Source organism: Notothenia coriiceps, unplaced genomic scaffold (genome assembly GCF_000735185.1).
Source record: "Notothenia coriiceps isolate Sejong01 unplaced genomic scaffold, NC01 NC01_scaffold00031853, whole genome shotgun sequence".
NCBI classification, from domain to species: Eukaryota; Metazoa; Chordata; class Actinopteri; order Perciformes; family Nototheniidae; genus Notothenia; species Notothenia coriiceps.
The window spans coordinates 15,323-37,097 of record NW_011364554.1 but is presented as its reverse complement, the minus strand read 5'-3'; the positions used below and the strand labels follow the sequence as shown (position 1 = coordinate 37,097).

Genomic DNA, 21,775 nt, shown 5'->3' with positions numbered 1-21,775 from the left:
AACAAGTGCACAGATGTATCTCTCTATACTGCAAAGATAATGTCGTGGTCAATACTGTTCATCAAGAGGCACCACACATAGACAATTTGAGATTACTGTGATATACCCTAATCCCGGCAAAGAACTCCAGACTTTCCACTGAAGCACCACGGATGTTAGGCGAGTCCAAGAAGAAACTGGAGCTCGAGCAGTAGATCTAAGAGAGGGAGAGGATTTGATACGTTTTTTAAATCAAAACAATTATGCCTCCATTTTAAAGGGGGGAAAACAGAGACAGGGATAGGGGTAGAAAGATAGCGAGCGAAATAGAGAGGGAAAGAGAAAGTGGAAGTAACCATGCAGCAAATAAAAGGGAAGACAGTCCTTGATTATTCCTATTTCCTAATTGTTGTAATCCTATGATGAAAAGAGTCAGGACCATTTCAGGAGTAAAGGTTAAGTATTAGCTTTAATAGCCTTTGTTTATTATTGAATGATGTCTATAAACATTCTGATGTATATGTGTTACTTTTCCTGAAACTGCACTGTTTATTACTTTTCATGTATTTTGCAAAATAAATGGGCTTGATTTTTTTGGAAACAACTTTTAGTCCACTTTTAAAACTACAAGTGAAACACATTGAGCTTCTGCACCAGACCTTGTCCCCCAGACGGAGGTTGAAGCCGTCCAGCTCGATAAAGGCGAAGGTCTGGAGGGTGGTCTCCTGTTTGAGCTCCTCCTTCCTGCCCTCAGGTGAGAGGCGGGACCAGGCCACCACGTATCCCAGGGAGCTGTTGGAGCTGCTGCCAAAGCTGCACTTCAGGAACACCGACTTTCCTGTCACCTCTGAGACAACCACTGGTGCTGATGGAGTGGGAGGCTGCTTTGCTGATGGAGAAAGAACAAAGAGTAGGTGGATGAGTCAGTGGACCATATGTTTTAGCTTAAAGTATACATATGCACAGATTTCTCTCACAACAGAGGTGGAAAAGGAAGCCAATACAGCCCTAATTAAGAAATCAAGGCCTATATACTGTACTGTACACATTGTGTAGTAAATGTATATACTCCTATGTCAACCAAAGATCAAGGCTCCTTATAAAAGGGTATGTTCACCCACAGGATGCCTTTCCAACCTTACTACTGGTTTAGCTATAAGGCCAACAGTATGTGGACACCCTGTCTGCATAAGGCTTATTCATGCAAGTTGGAGCTGTTTTACGTGGTTTAAGTTGACTTCTAATTAAGGTTATACCTCGTGGCAACTGAAAGGCTTTTTCCCTGTTGAAACACAACATTGTGCACTAAAGCCAGTTAAACAAAGTAATGTTTTTTGCAGAGATCCCTGACCTCAACACCATTCAGAGTCAGATATCTTGAGGAAGGTCTTCACAGAAGTGTGGAGGCTGTTTTAGCAACATGTTAATAGCCATGGTACTGTATGAGAGAACTTTGTCTAAAGTATTTCATTAATGTGTTTATGTATTTTTGAGTTACACAGTGTTGTTGACCCAGGTTTTACCCAGCAAACCTGTAAGTAGAGGACAATAGCTTAAGCTGAGGAACATGAATTCATAAAGGTGAGCAGTTTTATACAAATCATATTCAGAAAACGCTGCTGTCTGAATTTAAATCTAGAAAGAGAGCTAAGAAATCATAGAAAACTGGGTTATTATGTATGAAACAAGTTATTGAATCTTATAACGTACAGTGACATTTCATTCATCTCTTGAATAAACCTCCCTTCTCCTTTCCACCTCTGCCAGCTTCCTAAAACCTGCCTTGGCGTGATTCACAACCTGTCTGAGGGCTGTCGCCATGGAGACGAGGCCCAGCGGACGCCGGGACACATGCTCAGCTCATTAAGAGGAGCGGTGAGGGGCCGCCAGTGCATTCCTGACCGCATGGCAACTCCCTGACCTCCTGATTGTTTTGGTGTTTGACCTAACACGAGGAGACAAGCGTAAGCCATAAACACAGCAGCAGGATTCTCACTTTTACATGTTCCATCAACGTGAACCTCGTCAGGGCCACAGCTCGGCGACGCTGCGGGTGAAGTGTCCGACATCTCTGTTAGATAAATAGGAAAGCAATAACACCATCAGTTACATGTATTAATCAACATTAATAACATAACAGATTCTTCTTCTTTGAAGAGCAGTGACTCTAGGATTCTTTTGTCTGAAAAGTCTTGATGTATATCCTCAAAACCAAGTTTAAGCCTTACTCTGATTAATCTTGTCTTATTCTCAAGAGGATAATGTTGAGGATAATGTTGTTTCCTGCCTATGGTGGCACTATGGTATCATGTTCGAATGATAGTAACACAACCTCATCATAACATGAAACAAATTGTTTATTTTCTAGTGCTAGTTGAGATCTCTGCCCTCTCTCTGATATAATGGAACTAGATGAAAGTTGGTTCATGGAGCCCAAAGCACCCAGGAAATACATTTGAAAAACTTGACACCAATGTCTCTTTCCAAGAAATGATGACATTGTTACTCAAGGTAATCCACAGACCTTGTTATGAGCAGTTCCATGTATTTTACAAACTTCTCTCTTTATACCAAACTTAACCTGACAAACCGTCTGACAGCACAGAAGTGTGTAAGGGTGCAAAAATGAGAGGTTCATTCTTGAAACAGCTTGTAAACACTATCGCTCTAAGAGAAAATAATGAGAAAATAATGGACTATTTGTCCGGACATACCCTGAGCGCAGTATGCCATGCATCCCTGCGTTGGCTGTAGCAGGTAAACATAGAAGTCTCCACAGTTGCGCACGGTGACCGGGATGCGGAACATGCAGCAGTCTTTGCCGGTGCCTGGGAAAAGCTGCCAGGCAGCGCAGGCCATCAGCTGCCTCACCTCCAGGGGCCCCGGCAGGGCCTCACCTTCAGCCAGGGACAGCCACACAGGAGCCTGAGTCCCACAGTGGTTCACCTGGATGTTCAGAAAGAGATAGAGATGAGAACATGGGGCATATTAATTAAAGCTTTTAGTGTTCTTAGAATAATAAGGACAAATGGAAAAGGTGTAGTCTTTGCATGTTGGACCAAAGGTGGTTATAATGTCACACATGTCCACAGCGATCCTCTCTCCCCTGCTTCACCCACTCCTGAGTCTATCCATCACCCAGGGTGAGCAGTGATGCCTGGGAAGGCAGAGGGAAGCTGACACTTTGGATGGATTTTGCAGGCTCATCACAGCTGGACTCCCGCAGGTTGAGACACATTCCAGCTCTCCTTGCACTGTCCTTCAAAAATGTGTACTCACAAACAAACAAACATACATGTGTGTGTCCTCAAATGCATTTGTATTCATGCACGCAAACACGAACAAGTACATTTTTGACACAAAGTCTGAGGAGAGGACAGAGAGTTTCCATACATGAGATCACAGATTGGGAGTTAGAGATTCTGAAGTAATTGATGTTTGAATTAACAAAGCTAAATCAAACATTTGGAATATATCAGCCCTCGTTCACCACATGCTTCCCTAAAAAAGAGAACACCAAAGTTATTGACTTAATTAAATCAAAATGCGGGGGTCATGAGAATTGTGTGACCTTTACTGAGGTCAAAGTTGGTTAAGAAAAACTTGGATTCCTGGAGTCTGACTTGCAATTGATTTAGTGCGATTTTACACAATATGTCTGCAAAAGAAAGTCCCACAAATCAGAGCGAACGGACTATATTGTCTTTGCAAGACAGAAAACCCTCTCTTTAAACCCATTTGTAAGGAAATGCTTTGCAGCTGGTCAACATAAAATATACCTTTTGTATGTCACAATCACCACATCTTCGCTGCAGATGATGAGCTAAAGCAGCTGAAGGGTTAGAGAGGTGAAATTGTAGATCAAAGTTTGACAGTTTGGAGTCCCTGACTAAGTATCTTAAGCCCACGATTGATGAGGTGAAACTACAAACAAAGCAAAATGACTGCTGAAGTTTCAGTCCAGCAAATCCTGCAGATGTAGAGAACAGCAGAATACATGTCAAGAGATATTTGGAAATTCACTGGTTCAGGGCTTTGACAGTTAGATGAGAAGATCAATACTACTTTGATATCTGTATGCTAAATATGATGCTAAAGCCAACTAAAGGTACGATTAGCTTAGCATAAAGGCAGAACACAGCTTGTTTGGCTCTGTTCAATTTTCTTAAATCCACCAACCAGCCCAACATGTAGTTAGAGCTTTGCTGTTTAATTTGTATAATATAATACATGAATGAAAACCAAGGGATGTTTTACGGTGAATTAAACTTAATTAAATCGGTGTATGTAAATAATTTACCTCCACACACTCGGTGGGCATGCTGGCTGGCTTATCAAAGATCTGAAACTGGTACCAGCCCGGAGAGAGGGAGTGGTCGCAGATGAACTCCTGCAGGGCCGACTGCTGCACCCAGCTGGAGCTGAAGGTGGTGCTGCGGTAGGGGTCCTGGAGGATGGAGTGGCCCCCGGACACACACTCCGGAGGAAGCTCTGCAAGTCCAGGTAGAGAGACAGAATACAGTAAGCACTACCAATATATTGTACCAATATATGTACAGCTTTCTACAGAACAAATAGTGAAGTGTGGAAACCCAAAGCCACTGCCCAGTTCCTCTGTGTTCAAGATACAAATCTTGAATTGAAAAGCTTACACACAGACCATAAAATGCACTGACATGAGAAATGTGGAATGCATGATATTATCAGATCAGGTTATGGATACGTTCACTGAAAAAGGAGAGAAAAATGTAGCAAATATGAAAAAGACCATCAAATATGTAACATTTATAGTTATAGTTAGTTTTATAGTTATAGGTTCAAAGCCGTCGTAAAAGCAAATGGCCATTAAGATGAAAGCAGAGAGGAAGACAAAGAGCCGAGCTGTAACTAACAAGTACAGCGAGCTTCTGTGCACCGCACCACGTTTTCGGGCCCTGAGAGTTTAAGTGAAAGGTGATAGTCTGCCTGAGTCTGCCAGTGACAGGCAGACAAGGTACTGAGAGAGACCACAGGAGCTGTCAAAGCTGCCGATAGACAGACTTCATTCTCAACACCTTGTTGCTTGAATTTGGAACCACTTATTGGCATTAAGTATATCAATAAACCTGTGAGTCTACTAATGGACGTCAAGGTAAGGTTTTGAGGTATTAAAACTGCTGTCCACTGGTTTTAACTACAACATATAAATCCCCCCATCTTCTCTCTGCTCTTTAAACTATTATGATAACCAGAGCCTTAATAATATAATAACATAACCTTAAACAGCAGCACAAGGGAGCCAGCCGGTCGTTCCCAGCAGGATGTGACTGCTGATGTTTAAGATATGGTTGCACATGAGTTGTAATATAAGGGGGAGAAGGCACTTTGTATTCATCAGGTTGTGGTAAAAATGTGCTGGAAACGTTCTAAAGCTAGTCATAGGAATGTTGCGAAGACTTTAACTTGTCAATTTGAGGTCAAATTAATTTAAATCAGGAGGGAAACTTTTTGTTTGAATAACTCTAAAGTAATGTGTTTTACACAGAAAAATCAAATCAAAATGATAGACATATTTTTCAAAGCTTTAATGGAGTGAAAGGAATTCCTAAAGGTTGAACTGAGGTCAGCAGGTTAATGTCTCTAAAGCAAACAGTTTAAGCTGTTTGGGATAGAGCAGCCAATAAAATAAAACCTGAACATCTTTGTCGAGGAACATGCCAAGGCAACCTCTGACATAACACAGTAGTTTTAGCTTGCCAGAGCAAAGAGCAAGAAACATATCCAAGCTGTGACCCAGAAATATCAGCCAACTTTTAATAAGTTGTGTTGCCTCAGAGATCAAGTTAATGGTGACTTTGACTGAGTCTGCCTCAGTGCTGAGTGACAGGCAGACGAGCCACTGAATGACACCACAGGAGTTGTGAAGGCTGTCAATGGAGAGAACTCCTTCTCAACACCTGGTGGCCTCAGTCCTGATCAGCTGTACAGGAACTGTGAGAGTTCACATCCTGTCTACCTGTCAGTGAGTGGCGACCCTCTGTTTCCAATGACAGCACAATACCTTACACTGTGGCCATGAGACTTTGAGGTATGTGGCCTTGGATGACATGATGGATGAGAAGGTGTCAGCCTCTATTTGGCAAATGGACACAACAAATCAAAGAGGAAGCTCAGTACTTTAAACTCCTTGGTATACAGTAATTTAATCCGATTTGTAATCCCACTTTTGGTGTGAATTGTTTTAATTACCGAGGGAAACGGCAGAGAGTAGTTTAACAAATTGTATGTCCATAACATTTCTGGAAATAGTGATTGCGCAACTCCTTTACCGCGGTTTAAAATTACATCTTTGAATTACTTGGAGGTGGTCGCTTACCTGTTTGTGCGTGCATTGCGTTAGGAAGTAAAAACACAACCCACGTAAGAAGTTTGGAAACGGTTTCAAGTCCCATCGTCATGATGCGACCAGCGCGCAATCTTCTAACTAAACAGCTCCAACCCTCCGAGCGCAGCCGATGTTATCCGGTCAGAAACAAGCGAAGCAGGAGGAACTCCGGGGGAACTTGATGTTTGCTGAAGCCACTGTTGGTGGGAGTGATCGGAGAAGCTGTAGGCTGATCAGAGGCGCCGGGCTGCAGCATCACACGTTAGGAGGGGCATCAACCGCGTGCCCCAACATCCACACAGCTGCACACATCTGCCGCTGAGCAGCACGGGTCACAGCACAATGAAGATGCAGCTCTTATTCTCAAAGATCACAATGTTTAATCGGTTTAATTAAAAAAGCTAAATATGTATAGATCTGTTTGTTGATCTGAGAAAAATGAACATCTCTTTCACCCAGAGCTGGGAGTGAGTAGCCAATATTTACAATACCTATATATTTTTTAGCAAGTTGACATACTTATACTGACTTTCCATTGTATGTTTTTGATAGGCTACTTCAGTTGTTTTCCCAGGGATATATTGTATTCTGACCGCATTTCATTTGTATAATACTTTGAATAATGAGTGCTTTTTACCTATACAAATAGATATCCTTATATTGTATGATGCAGTACTATAATACAAAGCCACTCAATACAACAATTGGTGCGATTCAAAATGTGCTGTTGAATTCTGGATTCCCTGTAAAACGCTTTGACATAAAGTAAAAGCTTAAATATAAAGGACAGGATGTTCATTGAAAAAGGTGAAAGGTCAAAAAGCATGCACAGAAAAACGACATAACGGCACAGCTCAAAGGTTCAATTATACTTTTATTATAATCAAAAGGGACAAACCAGGGTCAAGCGTTAACTATTCAAACATTATGGACAACTTCCACACTCATCACTGGGTGCTCTGTTATTCAAAGCTTGTACAAAATCAATTATCTGCATCAACTTACAGTAAGCCTGTAAAATGATCTGCATGTTGCAATGTTTACTCAATGTTTAAAGAAGGGCGAAAGCAGACTGATGGTCCAATCATGGAGTTATATTTTACAAGTCAACACTCCAAACCACTTAAACAGATGGGCCACATGCTACATTTTTCAGGGAAACAGCTTCAGCCAACAAGTGGGATTTTGGATAAGCCAGATATCACAGTCGGGTTCTTTCCAAACAGCTCGTTTCCCTTCTCACGGTTTTACTCATCCAGGCTACTCACATATATAGTTTCACTGGAAGTACCAGAGGAGCTGGAGCGGATCGTCCTGTTGAAAACTATTGAATAAGAGTAGCAGAATAAGCCAAGAATACGGTGTACAATGGGTTATTTGGGTCAGTTATGCTAATATAAAAGCTAAAATGATTGATGAGATGCAGTCTTCAAATCACTGTGAGAATACAGTCAAATATAAACAGCTATCCAGATGTTGTCTCAAATATCTTCACAGAGCAATTTAGGGCTAATACTAAACATTTGATTTGCTTATTATTATCTTGTGGTTACTCATTTTGCTTTTTAAATTGAGATAATAATGAAAATATGCCCACCAACATTTCCCAGAGCCAAAGATGGGGAAAGAATATATTTTGTATTCATAGGCCGGTACCAGCACCATAATTTTGCCTGTAAAGAGAGTGAAATTATTAAACATTTATCAAGATATTAAAATATTTAGCTTGTTCAAACCGAGAAACTAACTCTAAAGTAGAGAGAACAATTCTGCTGAAGTGAAACCTTTCTTTAAAACCTAGACTGGTGATTGTTGCCAATAACAAGCAGGAGGAATATTTAAGTGAACTGTTGACTTTCAATAAAGTCAGTAAGACAATAATCTGTGATTAACGATGACTAACCCTTCGGACAGTCCTTCCTGCAGGTCTGCAGAGGACCAGTGGTAAGCTGACAGCTGTGCAGGTCGTAGACAGTCTTCTCTCAACATGGAGGTGCCTGAATGTCTTTGTGAGACGCTCGTCTGTCGGACTCCCACACGAGGAGAGATATAACCCCTCCCTCGTAAATCTCCTGGACCATCAACCTGCTCAGAGCCTGGAATAGCCATCAGGTAGAAACCCAATTTCTTCCCGTCTGCTCATGCATCCTCTTACACAACCGGCAATTCAATCTCCCATATGGAAAACATCTATGTCAAGTGACCATATAAACAGTACATGGCATGAATGAGTTTGTAGCTTTCAAGTTACATCCAGGGAGCAAAGAAAAGTGGTGACTAAATGGGGATGATTGGCTTGTTTGATTCTATAATCTACACATGAGCTCATTTTGTGCAATTTTCTCTCATTATAATCAGTTATGCGTCGTGGGAGTAATGGCAGCACTGCAGTGTCCCCTGGGAAATGTGATATCAGCTAAATGATGCAGGAAATGCAAACTCTATGCAATTACCCTAACCTCCGCTACTGACAAGACAACTGTTTGTACAACTTTAAAGTGCATAAGGAGCAGAAAAGCACAAGAACATTATTTAAGTACAGATCAATCAGCCCTAAAACCCCGGTCCAAAACGAAATGCCAGATATGTATCTCAACATGTACACACTTTACCAATTTGACCTTGTTGTCTTCCTCACTGTTGTTTCTCGCTCCATCATCTGCATGTAAAAATAAGAATAACGTTCACTGTTTTCAGTTAAAGGTAAAAGTGCTTTTTGTTTTGGGTTAAGGCTCTGTGCGGCGGTAGGCTAGGCTACTACCTTTGTTGAGTCCATGTGGAGAAGATTTGGACGTCTACATGTAATCATTCCTATGCTTGTGTCTTGGCCAACGCACACATGATGTTATGGCATCAAACAGGGTGGAAAGCGCCATTAAAGGCTCATGTAAATTATTCAGGGCGTATGATGGAGAACATTGAAGCTCTTTATTATTTGGACGTGGGTTCAAACTTCTCCAAACTCCTAGGGGCAAATAATGAAAGAAACTAGTAACAAGTAACAGTACCTCAGAATTGTGCAGTATTTAAAAAAACATATACAGTATGTATTTAATTATACTTTCTTCCTGTGAAGAGCAAATCACACGTAAGAACTGCTCAGTGTGGGTTTGTTTTGTGCCCGCGAGAAGGAGCTGCTTTGTGTTTAGATACTTTAGAGGACAAGTGTGACCTGAGAGCAGCTGGGTCATGACACAAGCTATTCCTGCTTTTACCACCGACATGCAGCCTCCAGACTCCCTCCACATGCCCCGACCCAGTACACTCCATGATGCAATAACACATCCCCTAATCCTACCAGAGTCAGACACAACTGTCAATGCAAACAAACTGTTATTGGATTGTTGCGACACTCTGATTAGTACACCAAAATATATTATCTTTTCAAATATTCTTCCCAATTTAAACTTGTGAGGGAAGTGAGGGCAGCAAAGAAAGCTATCACGTGAAACCAAAACTGTTTTCATGATTGAGAAAATATGTTTTCAGTGCCTTTAAATTCTGTCAAAAGTACTATTTTCAACAAATTGAACTACAGCTAAATTCTAACCAAAACTAGACATACTGTATAATGACTTCTGTTATTGTTATTTTGCAAGATTTTGTTATGGTTTTGAAAAAAACGAACCTGATCTGAAAATAAATCAGTAGAAGCTGAAGCGGATGAAGAAGGAAAAAATAGAAGAAAAGGAAGATTCTTCATCATTAAATGACACGTGAAAATAAGTGATTTATCAACACTTATGATATTTCCTGGTTTATCACATTTCCTTGATTTACAGTGTAGCTTCTTCTCTGCCTGACCCGAAATGAAAGCAAATATGAAAGGGAAAAGGAGCCTCTGATCTGAGGAAATGGGCAGTGATGGTAGAAAGAGAAAATCCTCTCTTGCCTCAGTGACAGTGCTCAACAACAGTAAAAACAGATGGAGGTCCTGACACAACATCATAGAGAAGCAGAAAGATGGTTTCCTCAGCACAGTCGTGCATTATCTGTTTCAGCTTGTTTCTAATTTATTCAGCAATTACATAACCATCTTTTAAAAAGCTTCTGTGTGTCACAGCATGATTTCTCTTGTTCCTTTTTCTCCAACAACAATGCAATTAGGCTCCATCAAGTTGTCAGAGCGACATGATGGAGACGTCTTTGAAACCACTCAGCCTGTCACGTCTGACAAAAGGCTCCTGTAATTGTTACAGCCGAGACCTGACTGCAGTGGCTGTAAATGTCACTGGATACAATGGTAGGAGATTTTCAGACACGGAGCTGAAGGGCCGGGGGTCGAGAGGAGCCCCTGAAGGTGGCAGCTCCTGGTTTAACAGGGCTGGAGGGGTCAGCTCCTTCACAGGCGCTGTTTGCTCTCAGCTCAGGTTTCCTGTTGCCTTTGCCCCCGTGTGTCAGCTGTCAGAGTCGATACACAAAGGGACTGCTGCAACAACTGTCTGGGAAAACTCTGCTTCGTACAGAACCGTGTTTACATGAGGGGAGCTGCTCTGCTCACTGTCTGTCTGGCTCTGGTGAAACACAGACCTCTGATGTAACCGTTTTTCTTCCATAATCATAACACTTTTGGACCAATACAGGAGCTAAGACCACGTTTACAATGACTCCTCAAGGGAAATATGTTGCCTTAAAATGATTTTTAAAAAAAGCTAAAAGCAGCTTAAACTTTGTACTTTAGGTATAGAGCAATCAAAAACTTGCATTAAAATATTTTTACTCCATACAGTATAACGTTATTTTTGTGTAATAATTCCAAACTTATCCACAACCATAGACTACTATTGCTGAGGCTGATTTATCTTTCTATTTTACTTGCCTCGTCCGTTTTTCTGTGACCTTCATTTAAAGAAGTATTTATTTATTGTGTCCAATTGGAGGCAGATAAACAACTCGAAAGGATGCTGATGAGAGCACTGAGAGGAAATCAAAACATAATGTTACAGACTGAGAAACACCAAAACAATTTGCTGTAAAAAATGATCAAGACATAGATTAGATTTGATAAGTTATTGCTGATTTTGGAAGACAATACTTCCCCATCAAAGGTATTCATTAATTTAGTTAATATACAAATATTGATGAATACAGCTTTAAACTTGATGAAAATGTTAAAAACACAGCTGTTTGATAAAGATCACAGTGATGTATACATAACGGGATAATAATAATAATTTATAGCATCCAGAGAAATGTAAAGAAGAGGCATGTCTAACATATTTTAAATCCATCATAGAAGGTAAGGTTGCTTCAACAAAGGACCATGTGAAAGAATGAAGGTAAAAAAGTTAGATATATAGTGTGCTGCACGGTAATGTTTTACCGTATATTTATATTTGGCTATTTATGAGGCAATACAAGCTAAGCTCCTTTCCAGACTTTGTCCCTGTCCTTTATTGAGGTTCAGTCAGTAGAAATGTATGATTATAGACATCAGCGTTACGCTCCCTGAGTCTGGAAGAACCATCATCTCTACACGCCAAGTCCTGGCCCGCCGCTGCACTTTGCTAACTGTAAGCACTTATGATGTTGGTAAAGTTAACAAGGGCAGTTTATCTCAAACCATTATCTCATTAATTCTATCCTAGTTTACAGTGCTTTACATTCTCTGCCTCAGTCGGAATTGTACAACTACAGTTTAGAAAAGGACAATACCATTGTCATAAATAAATAATTGCCATAAATAATTCAAGGTATCTCTTTATACTTCCAATGCATGAGCTTTACTCTGACTGCAACCAAATGAAGGATATGCTGCCATCTAATGGAAGGATCCCAAAATGGCAAATGAATACACACTTTTTTCTGTGGGCACCTACACAATGAATGTACTTCAGGACAGTTTGAGGTACTTCTATAGCTTTTATATTTGTTTATCTTGACTTTTATCTACTCGTTTGTCTGTTTGTTTTAAATGATTTAATTGTGTGTATATTCACATTGCCCCTTTACTACTCTCTTTTTTCTCAATATCTTTCCATGTCTTGCTTTGTTTTTATTTTTTAAAACGATGTAAGTATCTTTTTATATTGTCCTGCATTTGTTTAAATAATTTTCTTAATGTGTAAAAGTGAAACTAAATTTAAAGATTTATTTTGTCAAGCCTGAAAGAACGATTATAAATACAGAAGATGCCATGATTTCTTCTATACGGAGGGCCTTTGTTTGGACAGTTGCTACGTTTTTGTTTTATTGTCCCACTGAGCTCAGCCCACTTTTTGTTAAGAAGACTAAAGACACTCGTTACCAAGCAGCACTTTTTATATGTTGTGCCTGTAATCAACCCTTGTACTGCACTGTCTGCTCCTTTCACTGTGTTCCTGACATCCTAACAATACAAGCTCAAACTGGATTCAAACTAAGACAAATCAAGGGATATCTGTAGCGAATTCAAGGTAAGCAAATACCTTTGTTAATCAACAATCATGGCTCCATACAGTTTATTGCATCTGATGTCCAAAGTGTGCTTGGAAGAAAAAATGGAATTCTCTGCTACTCAGCATCTCTCTTATGCAAGGAGCAAATGGTTTCAACTCCCCGACCCCGAGACTGAGAGCCACAGCGACGTGTGGAGCATCAAACCACCAGATTTCTCTCTTAAACTGTACAGGTCTCTGTCAGTTCCTCAGAAGGAAGAAAGAAAGACACATTCAAATGCAGCAGTGGCACCTTCAAGTAAAGCACAGAGGAAAACTGGAACATTTCTACCAAGGGTTTTACATGAGGGTTTCCGAAGAGAAGAGTCTCCAAAGTTCCTCACATCATACAGGCCTCCCGATTCTCTTGAGTCCGAGCTGATGTTTGTCAAGACTGGGAAGTACCTTTGTGGGCCTTACAAGAACCCAAAACCACATAACTTCAGACCGGTAAGTGTCTGCAAACAATAATACGTTTTATAACTTCTTCTGTAAGTTTCTCGTGTACATTTAAATGTTCATATTTGTGAGGAACACATAGGATGAATCGAAAAAAGCAGGCAGGGTCATACTCTTACTTTTGAGAATACAGCATGTGTAGTGTTTGATTTGTCCACAAGATGGCGCTAAACACAAAAGGAAGTAAATAAAACAACTTTGATTTCAGCTCAATGAGGACCTTCCAGACATAGTTACTACATACGAAAGAGATCCTGGTAACCTGCATTTGAAGTTGAAGCACTTGGACATTAGTGAGTGGATTAACTTCATGTTTTGTTATTTTTCGAGTGTTCCGATCAATCTAAGTCTAAGAATATGGTATTCAATGTTTCCATGTGTGCTGTTCTGAATGAATGAATATATTACATTTTTCAAGTTCAAAACACTACCACCAGGTCAGACTTAACTTCAAGGGATTCCAAGAAAGGGATGGACACATATAGAGCTGCCGAGCCAAGATGGGATGCGAGGCTCATACTCCCTCCGCTGCTCTGGCCTCCAAAATCAGCTTCCTATACTGTCAGTGGTGTTTTGGCATCATATAAAAATACTGTCTAATTGTGTCAGTTAGTTGGTTTTCTTGTAATGGATTACTCTTATAATGTGGTATAGAAAATAAAATAAAAGCTCTACTTACATTTAACCTACTGATTACTCCTACCAAAAAAGCATGTGGTATCTGGTGCTTAATGTAGAAAGCGGAAACACACCCTGTTAATTTAGATCTCCTGACTGAAGCTGCCTGTATTATTTAAATATAATTGTAATATTTATTATTAAGTGCAATTTAGACAGTTTGGGGCTTCGCCTGTTTTAATACTGACGTTGAATATTTGTTTTACAGAGACACAGATGCAGAAGAGGAGCGTACAGTGCATTCTTGGACCGTGTGGAAGAGAAACTCTCAAGATCATGGAAAAATAGATCCTAACTTTGTATTTTTTGCTTATTTAAAAATTAAATGTATATGTACATATCCCTGATGATGATCAAATAGGGACATATTTGGAGATTCTAGTAGCTTTAAGGTTCTGGCTGTCAACATGCAGGGACTTTGGGGGTCATAAAGGTCATAAAACCACATTTAAGACGCCCACTGACCACGGACAGCTGCTCACCCGGTTCCCCAAGAATTATAAACACGCCAAGCCTGCACATGTTCGAAGCATATCTGAAATAGCTGAACAGATGCGTTCAAGGAGTAATCCGTGACTCTGGGCATAACTCGCAGACTAAATATAAAATGAAAAGAATATCAGTCACTGCATTAAACCTCATGACCCACACGCAGCCGTGTGTTTGTGTTATTTTAATCCCCTGTTATCCAGTCAAATGCTGAAAAATGTAATGTAATCTTCCATCTCATGCATGGCAAATAAAGATACTTACCAGAGCTGTTGTGTTCAAATCATAGGTTCAAACGTTCAAACGTGTCTTGGCAGTTGTGAACAATCTTTAAAAGGAAAACACAGATAGTAAAGTTAAGAAAAATCCTTGAAAAACAATAAACTTAATCCGAGTCTGTTAAATCCTCTTATAAAGTAAGCTTCAGGAAATTAGCACTTAACTACTTAAGAAAAAGCAAACAAAACAATGTAATAAACCCTAAACAAAATCTGAAAGGTTTCAGCTCTTAATTGTCATTTTCCATTATATGTAAGATTTTAAGAGTGGTCAGTATGACTTAAAATTGACAATTTTTAACATGTTTAATTAGCTTAGAAACAAAAATACCGTAATACCGTAATGAATGCATTAATTAATCAATAATTAAAATAATAAATAATACTCATTATACTTGGACCATATATACATTCTGAATAATAAGTTGTGGGTTGTACTCTAATATATTTTAGTGCTAATACTTTTTAACTTAAGAAATGTATTAATTTAACTTGTTTGTATGTCTACACTGTTGTATTCTGACTATTAAAAGAGTAGTTTCTTCCACAACAGGACCATGTTCTTGTTAAAGTACTTATTTCTGCGTGAAAATAAACAATTTGCAATAAAAAAAAAGGCTACACAAGAGCTTAAAAACAGAGACAGGTTATGTAAGCCTCTGGTGTTTGTTATCCATTCCTTCATGCATGATGGGTCGGAGTAGCGTGGTGCTTTTCCTGCTTTTCTGACCAATCATTTTAAACAAAAACATGCATGGGGCGGCGCTGTTTCTGCAGCCACACACACACACACACACGCACACATTGCACTGCACTCTCTCTACACAAAAACGGACAGAAAAGGGAAAACACGCTGACTCGACACGCTGAACCTACGGTACGTTTTAATTTTAACGGCTATTCTGGTGTGGCTATTAAGATAGCTTATCCACTAGCATACCGTGGTGTTTCTATGCTAGTTGAATGTCCGTGTGTGGTTGAATGTGGGCTAGAAATACCGTGAATGTTGTGAAGGATCAAGCTTGTAAAATGGCTGGTATTTAGAAGTGTTTTCAGGGCTCTTGGACGACATCTTTTGTCAGATCAACTGTATTGGACATTTGGTGATACAATGCATTACTGATCAACGTAAAAAGTGCCTTTTTATAGCATTTGCATTCTCAACTTTTAAATGCAATGTACCTTTGTTGCCTCTCCAGTCGTTTTTAACAAAGAACATCGATTTAAAAAATATTGGGTTCCCTTACCACATTTATCTTGGATCAATAACGATAAATTATTCATGTCAAAAGTAAAGTAGTGTGACGGACAGACAGAGCAACAGGTGATCCTAGTTCCCGGGCTAGACATGTGATTGACAGCCGTTTTAGCCAATCACCTGTCGGAGAATCTAGTAAACGCACCAATAGAAAGCACCCGCAGTGTGTGCGTTTATCCAGACTGACAGCAGTGTCATCAGCGTTGGATTCACACTGGGACACAGAGGACAGACAGGGAGGGTTGTGTCCGCTTCAGAGGAAGGATTTGCTGTCGTTGTGGCCGACATACAAGGCGTAAATACACTGTGAGTTGAATTTTGGTGTGTTTACACGATAAAGGACTGCGTTTCTGTTCAGAAAGTATTAGGTGTATTGTGTTTTCTCTACAGATGGCTCAGATTGAGAGGTAGCACAATGTGGAATGTACATTGAAATGCCTTTGCTCACCTGTCGTGTGAATCCTCTGTAGATGTACTCTTACCTCATATGGGTAAAATACAGATTGACTGGAAAATAAGCCCTATTTTAAAATATAATGAGGGATGTAGTTGTATACTAAAAGGACAGTAACACACTGCAACACTAGCAAACAGGGTTACTGTAGGAATGTTACATTGAATATAAAGAAGTTATTTTCGATGTATGGTGGCTGTTAACTCCTCATTGTGTGACATTTAAGTAAATGTCATTTTCTGCCATGGTACATTGGCTAATTATTTGGCTCTAATACAGCTGTGTAGCATATATGACTTTGTGTTATCAGACTATATTGCTTATTGCTCAAAAGTCTTTCCTTGTCATTGAGGATGTTAGGTGACGCACAACTGTGGATTGTGGACTTTGACTGAGTGACATGGAAAATGAATATGCCCATTTGTTTTGTTCCTCATATGTCCCCTTTCTCAAAGCAAAAACAAGAAAACTGCGGGTGAAATCTGATTGAACTTCACCAGATTTCAAATGTTATCATGTTCATAAAAAAAAAACACTAAGATATTACTGTCATGATGATTTTAATGCTCATTTTGCTTTGCAAGTAATAAAGACACTATCAAGTTATTCACAGGGATTTGAGCCATTGATTATTTAAAATAATCTCCCTCTACACTAATGCTGCGACAGTCCTACTTGATCTAGTATTAACATAATTTGATGGTGGCTTATCTTTGCAAAGTTTAGATAGATGTTGTTTTGTAACTTTCATTTCTAAGTTTGTTGACTTTATGACTCTTCTCTTACGTGTGGTCATGTTTACCCAATGATAAAGCAAAAGACACAAGTGCATGTAGGGAAATGTGATCTTCCATTATCCTGTAATTGCAACTGTTGGCCACAGTCAAAGTAACATAGTCTTGCTTTAATTGCTACTTCTGTTTCACCCACAATAACACTTGCAGTTTGCTTTCAGGTAATTGCTGGAGCCTTTTTGGAATATCAGCAGCTCAGAGGATTTTTGCTGGACTGGAATAGGATCAAATCTCCCAAACCACCAATCCTCCCTCATGAGGAAAGATGGGGAATGGATTGTCTGAACAACCTAGCTTCGTCTCAAACGTCTCATTCTTCCAGTCGTTTCACATCGCCATCCTTGGCCTGGACTCTGCAGGCAAGACCACCGTTCTGTACAGACTGCAGTTCAATGAGTTTGTGAACACGGTGCCCACCAAAGGTTTTAATGCGGAGAAGGTGAGAGTGTCTCTGGGCGGCCACAGGTCTGTAACGTTCCACTTCTGGGATGTAGGTGGCCAGGAGAAGCTACGCCCCCTGTGGAAGTCGTACACGCGATGCACGGACGGCATCATATTCGTGGTGGACTCTGTAGATGCGGAGCGCATGGAGGAGGCCAAAACGGAGCTCCATAAAATCGCCAAGACCTCTGAAAACCAGGGGGTGCCCCTGCTGGTGGTAGCCAACAAACAGGACTTGAGACACTCTTTGGGACTTGCTGAAATTGAGAAATTACTGGCTCTGAAAGAACTGGGCCCTGCAACTCCCTGGCACCTGCAGCCAACCTGCGCGATCATAGGCGATGGACTAAGGGAGGGCTTGGATAGACTCTATGACATGATCCTTAAAAGGAGAAAGGTGCAGCGGCAGCAGAGGAAAAAGAGATAGACTGGTTCTGAAAGACAAACATGTGACTCGACTGCTCTTATATGTGAAGGATATTGTCCTGGGTGGATCGAGGCATCTGCTGCAGGTCCAGATTCAAAGTGCTGAGTTTTATCAGTGAAGAAAAGATTTATGACTGCCGGTCTTGGTCTTGTGATGATGCGGTTGGTCAGGAAGTGACACTTAAAGGAATACAGTATGAAGATGAGAAAGTTTCAGACATGTGTGGATATGATATACAAGGTTTATATGGATTTAAACGCACTAAGGGTTCGGGGTCTGGAAGGGCGATAGAATTAAAGGATGCTGTATGTTTCAGAAATGGCTGTTCTAAACAATATCACCAAAAATACTTTGGGAAAAGGCTTTGACAAGTTGAAGGTTTTTTTTTGTAAATATTGAAAAGTGTTTTATTTCACCGTTTAATATGTAATTATTATATCTTATTATTCTTACACTGGACTTTCTTTGTGAAAGAAAAGTATTATCGTGCATTATTGCATTATTATCGACTTGCTTGCTGTCTTATATCATTTTTTATAAGCACTTTAGATTTCTACTTCATATGAAGTTTACAGTTTTTAAATACAGCATATTGTGTTAAAACAAAAAAAATACAGATGCTACTGTAGTTGGTCCAATTTGACCACATTGTCATTAGACAAGTTGTGCATTATGTTTTGCTTAATAAAGCATTTAGAGCAATGTGGCGGTATGGAGGCTGTTATTATGTCAACTTTGTTGTTTATGAGTTTAAAAAGGAGGTACTCAAAGATGTCAATGTGCCCTTTAAAAAAAGGCACGAAGCCAGCAGTGTCCCCAGTGGAGCTGCTGTATAGCTAACATTAAACGTTGTGCTGTCACCCGTGTATGTAATGCAAAGGGTTACAGAGAAAAAAAAACATGCTCAGTCAACCTATCCTTAAAATGTCCTCAGTTTCATTTTAAAGCAACATGCTCGCTCATGTTCACACAGATACACACCCACAACCTGAAGGTCCATGTAAATGATTTATGTCTGGTGTGAAGAGCTGTAGTGTCAGTAATGGAAACGTTGACATTCATTTACCGTAGCTTTATTTCTCACAAAAAATACACACTAAACTGGAACAACTTGCATGTTGTGTAATGAGAAACATGTACACAGATGTTACACTGCTGCTGTCAGCCATACAAATACTTAAAAACGACCCAAAGCTCTTCACAGTAAAAAAGCGAGTCCTTCCACCATCGGTTGCTGCAGTGTAAAGGGTTAAGCGATGGATTCATCACATACAGAATCAGGACTTGGAAATGTTGCCAGGGCGGTCTGGAGACCAGACCCAGTGCAACTGGCTGGGGCAGGACACTGAAGCCAGGGGCATTACAGAGTATTTTTGGACTAAGCTGGGTGGATACGTAGCTCAGTGTTTTAACGCCATTTGCTCTCCCATTCCTTTGAAACAATTAATGACTGTGAAGCCCGACAGGCCCCTGCAGCAGCTGGCTTTCAAACATAACTGTGATTCAGATTTGCACTGCTCACAGGCTGAATGGCCAAACATCCTCACCATATAAATATCTGTTCCAGTTAAATGTGATAATTATGGCCTTGATTTGAGGTTTTGGTGCTGTATCTCTGGGGGTCTATTGCATTTGAAAATAGAAACTACATATCCTTAGCTCTCGTTTTCAAACATCTTTTTGTGTGGCTTTTTACGCCGTAATCATACAGTTAAAAGCATTACAAAACATTTTTATTCCTGAACCTTTGATTATAGTGTCGATTCCCAGAATGCCCCTTTTTTCTCAAGTTTATGAATCATGTTTTTTTATGAGAAAGGTGCCTCTTCTTAACTTGTTTTCGAAGGAAGGAAACTCAAAGGTCAAAGGCGCGTTCACACTTTTCCTGATACTATTTCCTTATCTCTAAAAGCCACGTCAGCCTTTAGTGTGTTTGTAAATCAATGAACATGTCCTGTCCTGCTTTGCCTTGTATTTACTTTAGGGCAATTATTTTTGATCTGCTGAAACACTCACCAGAGGATTTCCGTTGGTTATTGGCTTGGTAAAGCAAAAAGCCTTTTACCTGTCTTTTGCTGACTCAGTTTAATATGTCTAAAACCACATACAGAGATTAAAACTTAAAACAATTACTTTACCGCATCATTTAATAACTTTTCACATTTTTCTTCAGTCCCATCCTTTATCTCAGCCTTTATCCATGTTCTGGTAATGTCTTTAGTGAGAGGTGGATTAGGGGGAATAAATCTTGTGTCCAAGGTCAATGCATTAACCCATTTACCTCGGATGGGGTGCTTGGCACGAAAGTCTCCGACTGACAAGAAGTAAAAGCACACTGAAGTGTCTTCTTGGGCTTCTTTAGAGTAGCTCATCCATGAAGGAATTATCTCTCATTATTGCTATGATAGCATGCTGTACTGCAGATACGCCTAGGGCCTGATCGAGTTTGGCACTTAGTTTTACAGGTTGGGCCGCACACAGCTGATGAATACTGTACACAATGTTCAAAAGTGTTTGTGTTTTGTGAAGACGTGTGTGAAGCAATGACGGATTGGATGACGAGGAGTAGCTGCTGATTCCAAGAAGATTTCCTACTCTGTAAATTCCACGTCAAAGTTCTTATTTTAATGACATCCTCCGTGTTCCTCAACAGTCACACCCTGGAAACACTCAAAAATAGAAAAGAGTTATGATGGACACTCAAGTATACTTCTATATAATGTTGTCTTCATCCATTATAATTATTTAAACCCACCTTTTAAGGAAATGATATTTGGCAGATGGCTGTACATTCTACAATACCCATGATATTTAGCCATTACTGCCTCAGCACTTTTAATAAGAGCAGATTCAGAAAGCTTTGTTTCAATTGAGGACAAAACACCACACAAATTCAACTAACATTTTGACCCATTCTGTAAACCTGGATTGGATTCTATCTCAAATGCTTCTTGGGAATTGGAGTTGACTTTTGGCTTGCAGATGTATAGGTACCTTTTGCTTCTCACCAAAAAAGAAAATTACGAAACGAGTATTGCAAAATAATGTTTTGTATAAACATGTTTTGGTGATTCAACCGGGTGAACTTCATGTTCACACAAGCCTAGAAAGGGCTTCAACCACCAAGTACATAATATTGCCTTTTCAAATAAAGAAAATAATAACAGGAATGAGAAAAAAGAAATCCCACACATACTGTATAAGGTTGGGAACAGCCACTAATTGTGGAGTAGATGTTAATCAATGTGGATTTATGCATCTTCCTTAGCCTTACCAAGACAAGGCATTGAACAAGTTAATTATCTTTATCTTGTAAAAATAAATAGAATCAATTTTGTTCTGGCTAGTAAAGTTTAATGTGTAATTTAATTTTTAAGCATAAATTAGCATTCATCAACAACATATCTGATGAATCTTAGACGGTGGTGTCCAAGCTTAAGATAAACTAAGCTCTTTTCATTGTTTTGTTTTTTTAAAAGGATGACAATAAGATATTTAATTGAGTACTAAAAGCTGAATTTATCTGGAAAATTAGGATTGCATTTGGATACATTTAAATGGTCCATGCAAGGAAAAAGACTTAAATAAATATGAGATGCATGCTCAGACACAAGAAATTCTTTAAAAACCAAAAGCTTTCTGTCTATATGAAAATAGGCTAGTTTTGTTGTGATGCTGTTGCTAGGTAAGTTTTACATTTAAAGCTGTTTATCTGCATGGCCAGGTCAGAGCGATGTT

The 21,775-nt window shown here is 39.7% G+C and overlaps 3 protein-coding genes across 5 annotated transcripts in view; 2 read left to right on the top strand and 1 right to left on the bottom strand.

The window, feature by feature from the left end:
• The window catches only part of vwde (von Willebrand factor D and EGF domains), a 40,929-nt gene extending 34,579 nt beyond the window's left edge, over positions 1–6,350 (bottom strand). The window contains exons 1-6 of the mRNA XM_010788536.1: positions 6,335–6,350; positions 4,280–4,470; positions 2,694–2,925; positions 1,976–2,050; positions 639–868; positions 107–196 (exon numbers count right to left, since the gene is read on the bottom strand). Of these exons, the coding sequence (XP_010786838.1) occupies positions 107–196; positions 639–868; positions 1,976–2,050; positions 2,694–2,925; positions 4,280–4,470; positions 6,335–6,350 (834 nt within the window). The remainder of the gene's footprint in view (positions 1–106; positions 197–638; positions 869–1,975; positions 2,051–2,693; positions 2,926–4,279; positions 4,471–6,334) is intronic.
• A 6,274-nt stretch (positions 6,351–12,624) lies between these two features.
• Positions 12,625–15,011, top strand: cunh7orf78 (chromosome unknown C7orf78 homolog). 2 transcript variants are annotated; one of them, XR_799985.1, is made up of 5 exons: positions 12,625–12,738; positions 12,844–13,209; positions 13,427–13,511; positions 13,637–13,779; positions 14,105–15,011. XR_799985.1 is itself a non-coding variant. In XM_010788406.1 (4 exons), exons 1-4 carry the CDS (start codon positions 12,769–12,771, stop codon positions 14,189–14,191), a joined length of 756 nt encoding a protein of 251 aa, XP_010786708.1. In that variant the 5' UTR covers positions 12,625–12,768; the 3' UTR covers positions 14,192–15,011. The 2 variants fall into 2 exon arrangements, 1 of the variants encoding a protein (XP_010786708.1); XM_010788406.1 differs by having other exon boundaries at positions 12,625–13,209.
• Positions 15,012–15,440: 429 nt separating this feature from the next.
• Positions 15,441–18,741, top strand: arl4aa (ADP-ribosylation factor-like 4aa). 2 transcript variants are annotated; one of them, XM_010788405.1, is made up of 2 exons: positions 15,441–15,540; positions 17,331–18,741. In XM_010788405.1, exon 2 carries the CDS (start codon positions 17,435–17,437, stop codon positions 18,035–18,037), a length of 603 nt encoding a protein of 200 aa, XP_010786707.1. In that variant the 5' UTR covers positions 15,441–15,540; positions 17,331–17,434; the 3' UTR covers positions 18,038–18,741. The 2 variants fall into 2 exon arrangements, with proteins under 2 accessions (XP_010786707.1, XP_010786706.1); XM_010788404.1 differs by lacking the exon at positions 15,441–15,540 and adding an exon at positions 16,108–16,227.
• Positions 18,742–21,775: the final 3,034 nt, after the last annotated feature.